Source organism: Aulostomus chinensis, chromosome 20 (assembly GCF_037954235.1).
Source record: "Aulostomus chinensis isolate RoL2024-O1b breed Wild chromosome 20, RoL_Achi_v1.0, whole genome shotgun sequence".
Lineage (NCBI taxonomy): Eukaryota > Metazoa > Chordata > Actinopteri > Syngnathiformes > Aulostomidae > Aulostomus > Aulostomus chinensis.
In genome coordinates, this window is record NC_141339.1 from 9,655,580 (window position 1) to 9,665,679 (window position 10,100).

General features: G+C 38.4%; 1 protein-coding gene and 1 long non-coding RNA gene across 4 annotated transcripts; one reads left to right on the top strand and one right to left on the bottom strand.

Annotated features, from left to right (window-relative positions):
* Positions 1–123: 123 nt before the first annotated feature.
* Positions 124–4,243, bottom strand: LOC147242757 (protein yippee-like 5). The gene is made up of 3 exons (XM_086189308.1): positions 4,068–4,243; positions 3,187–3,354; positions 124–1,479 (listed from the first exon to the last, which is right to left on the bottom strand). The coding sequence occupies exons 2-3, from the start codon at positions 3,325–3,327 to the stop codon at positions 1,258–1,260; spliced, it is 363 nt and encodes a 120-aa protein (XP_086045434.1). The 5' UTR covers positions 3,328–3,354; positions 4,068–4,243; the 3' UTR covers positions 124–1,257.
* A 65-nt stretch (positions 4,244–4,308) lies between these two features.
* On the top strand, positions 4,309–8,327 carry LOC147242758 (uncharacterized). 3 transcript variants are annotated; one of them, XR_015110727.1, is made up of 5 exons: positions 4,324–4,334; positions 5,923–6,018; positions 6,562–6,688; positions 7,095–7,208; positions 8,142–8,327. It is a non-coding gene; the product is annotated as an uncharacterized LOC147242758 (long non-coding RNA). The 3 variants fall into 3 exon arrangements; XR_015110729.1 differs by lacking the exon at positions 6,562–6,688 and having other exon boundaries at positions 4,309–4,334; XR_015110728.1 differs by lacking the exons at positions 4,324–4,334; positions 6,562–6,688 and having other exon boundaries at positions 5,887–6,018.
* The last annotated feature ends 1,773 nt before the right edge of the window (positions 8,328–10,100 follow it).

Here is a 10,100-nt window from a genome sequence, read left to right on the forward strand (position 1 = left end):
AAAGATAAAACATTTCATTAAAACTACTGACTGAAAAGGCTTTTTTTTTAATCAAACATTACAACAAAAAGGAAAGATAAACTTACTCACATCTTTCAGGGAACAGAGCATCGGAACACTTGCTAGCCTCTACATTAAGAAAAAGCACAGGATGGGCCCGGGCTATTATTGTGAATTTTCATAATGTGATTGGTCAGGCAGGACATAATATGCAAATCTTATTATGCTCAATAAATTGAAAAAACAACAACAACACAGATTTCATAAATAAACTCACATCTTAATTTATTCATTTGTGACAAAAAAAACAAATGTTTCATTCAAAATAATTGCCACCAGTCAATCTTGAACTGTTTAAGGAACTTAAATTAAATTACTGACATCCTTTTGAGCAACATAAAATGACTTAAAAAAGAAAGAACAACAGAAAATGCTTTAGAAATAATGGTGTCGCTGACAACAATATACTGACATGCAAAACACATAAATGGAGTGTGACATCACGGTGTAACAAGTTCCTTCTGAGTCCCGTTTTGTGAGGTAAAAATGGTGGGGATATCTAAACTCTTAATGGGTTCAAAACTGTTGCTGGGTAATGAATAATTATTAACATTAACGTAAGTTTGTTTCCAGTTATACTTTCACTTAATTTTGATATGGTTCTATTATACCTGGGGACGCTCTATCACAGCTGATGTTTTAAATAAACAATTTGAAGCGTAGCATCACATTGGTCACTTGCTGGACAAGGGAATGTTTTGCAGAATGCGCTTGGTGACCAACTCTTAATGCCCCCCCCCCTTCCTGTACCTATGAATATCTGAGCACACACAAAGCATCGCGCACCCTCTGTGTTGTCTGGCGCCTCAAGTTGGGAACCAGTGTCTTAAACTGTCTACAAACTAATTTTCTTCACTAAATCAGATTTAACAATCTCAACCGAACCTTCAATGTAGTCTGAATAAATCCTGACATGTTAATCTGTTTGTAGCTGCAGGAGTTAACCCTCGCCCCATGCCTACCAGACCCAGGAACATCACAGCCTGTTGGCCACATATTGACAAAGCAGGCGATTTAATAGAAGCAAAGGTGTTCCTATCCTCAGCGTCTTGATTGAACCTCTCCGGCGAACGGCGATATTATTTTGGTGAAGCTCTAATCACAAATGACACACTGTCCATGCAAGTCCATGCACTGCTATTGGAGGAAGCTGCAGTAAGCACAGACTGAGCATCAGTAGCACTAAGTGACTGGACCTCAGGAGGTGTCGGAGGGAACATGCTCAAAGCCTTCGCTCTCCCTCACCAGCGCCCTCTCCAGGATGACGCGACCCTCCTTGTAGCGCTGGCTCTCCTCTGTAGCAAACTCGTACATCCAACCCAGTTTGCTGTTGCAGTTCTTGCAGCTGACATCCCGAACCATGTGTCTCCCAGTCAACATGACTCTGTCCTGCACCTCGCTGTACTGCAGGTTCACAACCTGGAGAGCAGGGGGAAACTTCTTAGCTTGTCCACCGAGAAAAACTGTTTGGATGCTTTTTTGAGACTCACTTCAAGATACTTATAGAAACATTTTGAAACATTTGGTTGGTGTAGAACTAGTGCTCCATGATTTGGTGAAAGAGTCATTTTGAAATTTATTATTGTGTACAATACTGTGACTGCAATAAAAAAAATTGATCACCAAGAAAAATGCATCCAAGTTACAAAAACAGACAGTTGTGGAATACGGATTTTAAAATAATCTAAAGTACATAAATAACAACAAGAATAAGGCCATTTCTTTTTAAGTGAAATTGAGAAATACTGTTTGATTACTGTAAATTATATATATATATGTATATATATATATATATATATATATATATATATATATATATATATATATATAATTATAGCTAGCTAGCTAGCTAGCTAGCTAGATAGATAGATAGATAGACAGGTAGAGTTGCTGACCTAAGAAGGAAGATCATAAACCAACAAGAATTCTGGAACCTCCAATGAATACAGAAGCTGAGTTGTCAAGTACCCTCAGAGGATCTACTAGTGGATGTGAATGCTGCGGTGAACACAAAACCCATAGCAGCCATCACAGAGACCGACAAGCTGATGCACAGTATGGCAACAGAAAAACTGGAGACACTAGGGTACAAGCTACGCCTGGGCATGGAGCATAAGAAACCCAATTAAGAGGCCAAAATAAAGGCAACAAGTCTACAAAGCCTACAACTCAATGCCACACACATGGATACTAGAATGTCTGGAATTGTACAACTTCAGCAGTAAACTGAGAACCTTCATCAGAAACTCGATGGGGATGTGGAAGACGACCCTAGAGGCCAACTCGAAGCCAATAGCCCAAGTTACCATCAAGTGCAGCATATACCAAGGAGATGCACTGTCACGGTGACTGTTCTGCATAGGCCTGAACCCCCTCAGTCAGATCATCACAAAGAGCGGTTACAGATACTGATTCTGAAGCGGGGCAACAATCAGCCACCTGCTCTACATGGATGACATCAAGTTGTACGCAAGGAATGAGCGAGTAACTGACTCACTGATCCACACCGCCAGGGTCTACAGCAACAACATAGGGATGTCACAAATGTGGGCGTATGGTATCAAGAAGAGCCAAGATAATCAGGCTAATGAAAACCACAAGGACGCAGCAAGGAAGTCAACCACTGCCAAATACTTCCAGAGAGTAAGACGGTACTGAGAAGTCGAAGTCCAGCATCCTGAGGCTGTACACTAAGCAGAAAGAGGGAGGATGAGGACGAGTTAGCACCAGAGCCACTGTCCAGGATGACACATCAAAAATCCAAGAGTACATCAAGAAGATGGCCCTCAGGATGAGCTGCTCGGTGAATGCCTCAGACAGCTGAAAACCAATGGCTGATATATATATATATATATATATATATATATATATATATATATATATATATGTGTGTGTGTGTGTATGTATGTATGTGTGTATATACATATATACACACACACACACACACACACACACATATATATACTGTGTATATATATATATATATATATGTATATATATACTGTATATATATGTGTGTGTGTGTGTGTGTGTGTAAAACTGCCACCATAAGTACCATACCATAAGTAAGAACTTTCTAGGTATGTATTTTTTTCAGTGGTGGTTGAAATCGTTTGCCTGGAGTACCTTGTTGAAAAGGAAGGCTCGGCCAGTGGCCCCTGTGAAGCGAGTTGAGATGAGCTCAGCTCTGTTGGTCAGAATGGTGTCACAATTGGCACAGGAGAAGAGGCGAGTCCCACCAATGTGCTCCAAGAAGATCCGGCCCATGCTGCACAAGAGTGGGTTAAACGATGTCTGTCATAAAGAAAGCAAGTTTGTGAGATTATGCTGCGCGTGCACACACACACACATACACACACACACACACACACACACACACACACACACACACACACACACACACAAATAAAGAATACGACCAAATAAATTTAACAGGGGAATTGTGTTGCTCTATGCAAGCCATATGATGATATATACAAAATAAACAATGATGACATAGAGAAGTTCCCAAACTTTTTATGTTGTGCTAACTAGCTGTCCCATTACTATCTATGAAATGTGATACATTACATCACTATGGTGTAGCACTAATTATAATAATTATATCATCAGTACACTGTGCAACATGTATCTTGTTTCACTTGTCCATTGCGGGTACTATTTCAAATAAATACAATACTGATTTATAGCAATATTGAATATTTATATTTGTCTGCTAAGACAGTACGTGTGCTATGGGTATGTCTTTTTTTTTGTTTAAGAATATAACCTGAAATGGGTTATGTAACTGAGAACGGAAACTACAAATAATTTTATAGGAATCAGTAGGAATTACTGGGCTTGCTTGACACTCTTACATCAACTAGAGAAAATAATATCTACCTTTACGGTGATATTTATTTTTTCTTACATCATTTTTTTACATGCTGCGGTTCGGGTTGTCCTCGGAGGACCATAAAGAGACACCCAAATAGGTCAGACAATTACGTAGCAGAAGCATATTTCACCTTGTATTGCCAACTGACAGCGAACGAGTCCAAAATACTAAGAATTTTGGACGTCGAAGGGTCTTTATGAAGTTTTCCGGCAACGAAAGTAACGCTTCTTCTATAACTGTCAACAATTCAGCACTGAGGAGCTGCGTTGATGCAGTCACTACAATGGCGTTTGTTTTGGTCGGAGAGTTGCGTCACCGGAAGTGGCAAATACGTGTTGTCATGTGGTTCATAGAAACAATAATACCCGGAAGTACACGGCGGGCAATTTAAATACATGTACGTATACGTCGAAATCTTACCTGTGTTCACTTTGAGAATCCATAATTGAGACAGATATGTAATTTTTTTTGTATATTTACAATATTTACGAAAAAATTACAAAAATAAACTGATGTAGCCTATTTTATCGTTATACACTGCTTAGGTACCCCGCCTCACGCCCGAAAGCTCCAGGGATAGGTCCCCCCCGCGACCCTTAACAGGATAAGTGGTAGAAAATGGATGGATGGATGGATGGATGGATGGACTGCTTAGGTTGTGATCAAGCTACAAATTATGAAAATTGTCTTCCACCTAAATGTTCAGATTGTTCAAGAGCATAATAAAGTGCGTAATAATGATGATGATGACGACGGTCATAATAGTAATAATAACAATATGAATAATAATAATTATTATTATAATTATTAATGCTGTAAGAAAGTAATTCTTTGATTTTTTTAATGAAGAAAGCTATAATTTTTCAAATTCACAAGGTTTATGTGTTTTTTTTCCAGTAGGAGCAAAGTGTGAATATCATACTAATGTGTTTTTTATATAAAAGCAGCAATGGTAAATAAAAAAAATTAGCTTTTGTTAAAAAAAACTACTAACATTGAACACCCTTTTAAATTGAAAAAGGTATTCAAACCAAGTGGCATTTTCACTTGCACTATCCATCCATTCATTTTCTATACTGTTTATCTGAGCCATGCTACCCCCTCTGTCATATTCATGTCTGGCTTAACGCAGCTCTAATAATGAAGTAATGAACACAAGGGAGCAGCAGAGAGTCAACTCTAAGGGGAAGATACAGAGGAGTGATTTAACCGTCCCACTAATGAAGGCAGATGGATGGTTGCCCTTTAGCTTCCATCATTCATCACTTCCATCTGCTCTTAAGGATTCGACAGTGCCTCTCTTTGTGAAACAGCATTAAGAACACTTAGAGAAACTGAATCATTTACTTGACTAAAAGTAATTTGAAAATAAAGCTTAAGTAAGAACAGGTGTAATAGAGAAAAAGTGTACTAAATGAAAAGTACTAAAGATCCTTATATGAGATTTGAATCCTCACATTTATTTATTTCAAGCAATCACTATGCAGGCTGAGCGATATTTTAATCTTGGGGTTGGTTGAGATAATTTGATTTTGGATGTGTCTCTTCTAGTTTAATCCTCTGGTATTTATACAAATAAAATTAGCACATGTGTAGAATAGAACACAAGATCACTTTTTGCAGTTCATTGTCACTCTGTTGGAGGAAATTATTGAAGACATGAGAAAAAAGATCCTCCAACTAAGATGTGATAAGCATGAATATGTACAAGTCGTGTGCTAGTTATGTAATATTGTAAACGTATCCAGCTTTAATCAAGGCCTTTCCCTTGAGATATCTACCCAAGCGTTTCTCATCATGGACTATAAAATCCTGCCATTGGTAACACATTAATCAGGCTGTTAGTATAACCAGACAATGTGATAAACTGGGTAATGCATGTCAAAAATTCTGCATCCTGCCCCTTTCTCACATTATTTTCCACTTGTGCCTTTTTGCGTTCTCCCGTCAGTTGAGTTTAACAGCGTCTCCTTCAATCTTCCAAGTGCTTTTCATTTTCTCTGCTGGCTGACCTCACTGCCCTGCATTTGACCTGGTGGAGACGGGGGAGGCTGATATCCTGTAATAAAGATGCAGACTGTGTGAGTTGAATTGGCCAGGGTGCAACAATTTAATTCTGCTCTCTGGTTTACAATCAGCATGCATACATAGGCCCTAGTTGATATTTTGATGAAGCACCATTCAATGATTTTTAAAAAAATCCGTCTTCTCTGTCATCAATATCTTCAGCAATTAAAGCTCGTTAAGAACCAAATTCATCTCAGATTAGATTGTTAGTTGTGTCTTTGTCAGTCCGCCACTTTAGTCTAGACTGAAGTATCTCACCAACTACTGAGTAGGTTCAGTAATGAATAGCTGATAACTCGAGGATGACTAATTTGTACACACGTTATTGTTTCCTTGTTTTAAACCTATGAATTAAGACCAGCTTTACCTTATGTTAGCATTAAAATGTTCTTGAATTTATAACTAGATTTTAAACTAAGCTAAACTAAAAGTGCCTTGAATAGCTTATGGGTAACTTTAAAATATGAGTTGAGTACAATGGGATCACTCAAATATCCAGTTGAGAAGTCAAAGAAGTGAAAATGATGGTGAAAATGCTTCAGTTCATCTCTCCATAGGATTGTCCTGGCAGAACCAAGCTACAAACTTCTTGGAGAGATTAAGGGGACTTAGCTATTAGGCGAGACCTTCATCCAGAAAGATATCCAGCCTGAAGAACCAATAAAAATGGAAAATTCTGTACTGGTAATTGGTCAGATAACTGTGGAGAGACTGGTTGGAAGAGGTGGTACCTGCAGGCTAATCTCACAATGTTTAATTCAGTTCATCAGTATGTACTATAAAAGCTTAAACTCTACTTGCTACTTCTCACTAACAAAGCTTCTGGAGTCTGAATCTCTCACCTAACAAAGTTTCCTTGTGCCTTTTAAGAACTGTGCTCCTGACTACTTGGTGACTGCTCAACCAGGACTCCAGCAGATTCAGACTGACTCTTCCAGTACTCCAACTAAAAGTCTCACTGGGAGTTATAGTCGTTCCTCCTCTCATTCATTCAATATATGCTTTGTGTATGTATGTGTGTGTGTGTGTGTGTGTGTGTGTGTGTGTGTGTGTGTGTATGTGTGTGTGTGTGTGTGTTCTTGCTACGTAGAGTGAACCAGAACACATTTCTAACCAACGGAGTGAAGAAAGTTAGAGCTGAACTGCAGCATGAGGTGAGGGACCTGGAGACGAGGCAGCAGGCCAATGAGGCTGGGCTGCAGAGGTAAGCAAGGATCTTGAAGGCTCAGTGACAGGCCAAGGAGGCTAAAAGTAATGCAGAGCTGTGGAAGGCAACAACGGAAGTGGAGGCATATTCATGAGAGTTATCATGATGAACAGATACTAACGTTATCTTTCTTTCATACATATGTATGAATATTAGCACTGTCGCCTAACAGCAAGAAGGCTCTGGGTTCGAGTATATATATATATATATATGCATGTTAGAAGATGTATATATGCACAAGCACAGATTAAAGGTTTGCATTTACCCCTTCAATTTCTTCAAATTTGATCAGAGGCAGGGATCACAAACAACACAACCAGCCACACGCGTCACAGTCGTGGGTGTTTTGGTTCTTGAGAGAGCTTTTCTAAAGATCCCAACTACAATTAAGTCCTCATGCACCCTTGAGGATTTGTAGAATTAAATAATCTCCTAAAAGGGTTCTGGATTTTTTTCAAATGTGACCAACTGAGGAAACCTAATAGAGTCTAGTGTTCCCTCAGTGAGTGAGACTCTTCTTCCTTTTGCCTGGAGACGAGTATAATGGCGCTTTAGTCCTGAATTAAGTGAGACCAGTTGGTTTTCAGCCGTGAAGCTCGTGGTGTTGTTACTCAGGCAGAAATCTGACACAGGACAAATTGTTCAGCCGCACTGAGTCTGTTCAAAGATTAGAGTAGATCAGGGAGATAAAAGCCATGCTTTTAGCAGGCGGTTCACGGGGAGTTAATGTCCTTGAGGAAAGATAACGGAGAGTAAAGGCAGGACGGCCTCGTATCTTGATTATAGTAATCATGATTGGCATTGACTCTTAGGTTAGCGACTGTTCACAGCTGTCAAACATTCAAGATCTGCATGAAAGACAGAGCTGAGAGAACATGACTTGATATATGTACGTATCTGTGTAGTAACTTACTTGTTCTTTCTTTACAGATAAGCTTCAAGTGAGTCTTTTGAACGGGCTTGCCTTTACGTGAGCGATTCAGAATTGGAAGGATTACGTCATGCCGTTAAGCAAAAACACAAATCTGTTTTCTTTTTCCTTTCACCTGCCTACTGGTCATCCATCAGTTCACTTATCAGAGGAGACACAAGAGATAGTCAATAGGTTTATGACACCCTGACATTATTGGTATGTAAAAAGTGATGACACTATAAAGTTATCAAATAATCACTTTATCTTCACGCAGCAGAACTGAAAAACAAATGTTTTCCAGTCCCTGTTCATGAAACATGAAGAGATCACAAATGTTCATTTAGTTTCAACGAAGATAGTTCACGTTAGGCATATGACGTATTGTATAATGTGTCCCTGTTAAATATTGGGGCAGGTCTGCTGAACGCAGCAGAAATTTCATTATTTTTCCCGTTAAATTTGGCTTGGCTCAGGTGAAGTATGTGTTCCCTGAGTGTCTCCTGGGTCATATCATGGATAGAGGTCAATTTAATGTGAAATAGAATGTAATTTTTGCTGTGCTAAGCAGACCTTCCCCAGAATTTAACGGGTGCCTCCTCAGCTGATGTTGCCCCTCTCGAACAAGTTCGGTAAAAAATCAGTCTGACAGTTTTTGTGGAATCCTACTAACAAACAGCAGACTTACAGACAAATGTGAGCATTTGCAAAAAGCATTTTGAGTAATATACGTTGAACGTTAGAAGTTTTATGGAGAGTATCTCGGTCAACGCTAAATGAACATTTTTTTCCCTGATGAAGTTTCTTCGTTTTGCACTTTTGCTGCATGAGGATAAAGTGGTCATTTGATCACTTTATAATGTCATCACTTTTTACAGAACTATAATCTCACATTGTCATAAACCCTTGACTATCTCTTGTGTCTCCTCTGATTAGTGGTCAACTCACTTCATGAGAGGGCAACAAGAGACATGGCTGTTCTTGTTAGAATCAAATCAAACTTTATTTTTACAGCCATTTTTGTGTAAAAAAAAAAATAGTTGGAAAACAAACAAGGGAAATGATTTTCAAGAAATGAAAATGTATATAATTCTGTAAAAATCAATAAAATTGTAGTATAAATACTGCAATATCAACTTGCAAGTTCACTAAATAATGATACAAAAAGATTAAGAAAATGATGAGCTGACTAGAAATTGTTCACCTTTGCATTGTAAAGACAATGTCAACTATGCAGTTGTCATCCTCAGAAATGACTCCATCTGGTTTGACTGTTTATAAAGCATAAATTATATATTATCACTAAATTCTGTTACACCTTTTTAGTAAACTTCATTTCAACTTATTGCCACAGCTTTCGTATTACTTTTTGGAATTTAGGGTAAAAAAAAACTTCATTCACATGAAACTGTACCTTGTTTTTTATTTAAATTAAAGTCATATGTATTTTGGAAAGGGGGTACATTTACCTGCGGACAAAATTACAGTTCAGGGTTATTGTTGTTGTTTTTAAAAGGGCTGAACAGTTTCTGTGTGACTATACGACAGGTGAGGGCCAAAGACAATACATTTATTTGGATTTCTCTGAACTCTGAACTCTGAATCAACTAAAATGCCAGTGTCTGAGTGCCAAAGTGGCCTCAGTGAACTCTAAATTTCAACTCTTCTCTGATGGCTATTGTGATGCTTGCCTGTGGCGTGATTTGAACAGCAATTAAAAGATCTTAAAATCAATTCAAAAACAGACTGATGACCAATCAGTGAAGTCTAATAAAAGGTTACTATTTCTGTGGTGTTTTGCAAGGAAATAACCATTCCTGGGATTACTGACTGTTACTAACCCTAAACTGTTGTAGCACAGAGGTCAAGTCAACAAGACAGGGATTACTTCATATTTGTGTGTTGAGAAAAGAACATCAGCGAACGCTCAGTGTTTTTGTAGGTGATGAAATGGATTCATTAGGTTTCATGGGATTGAA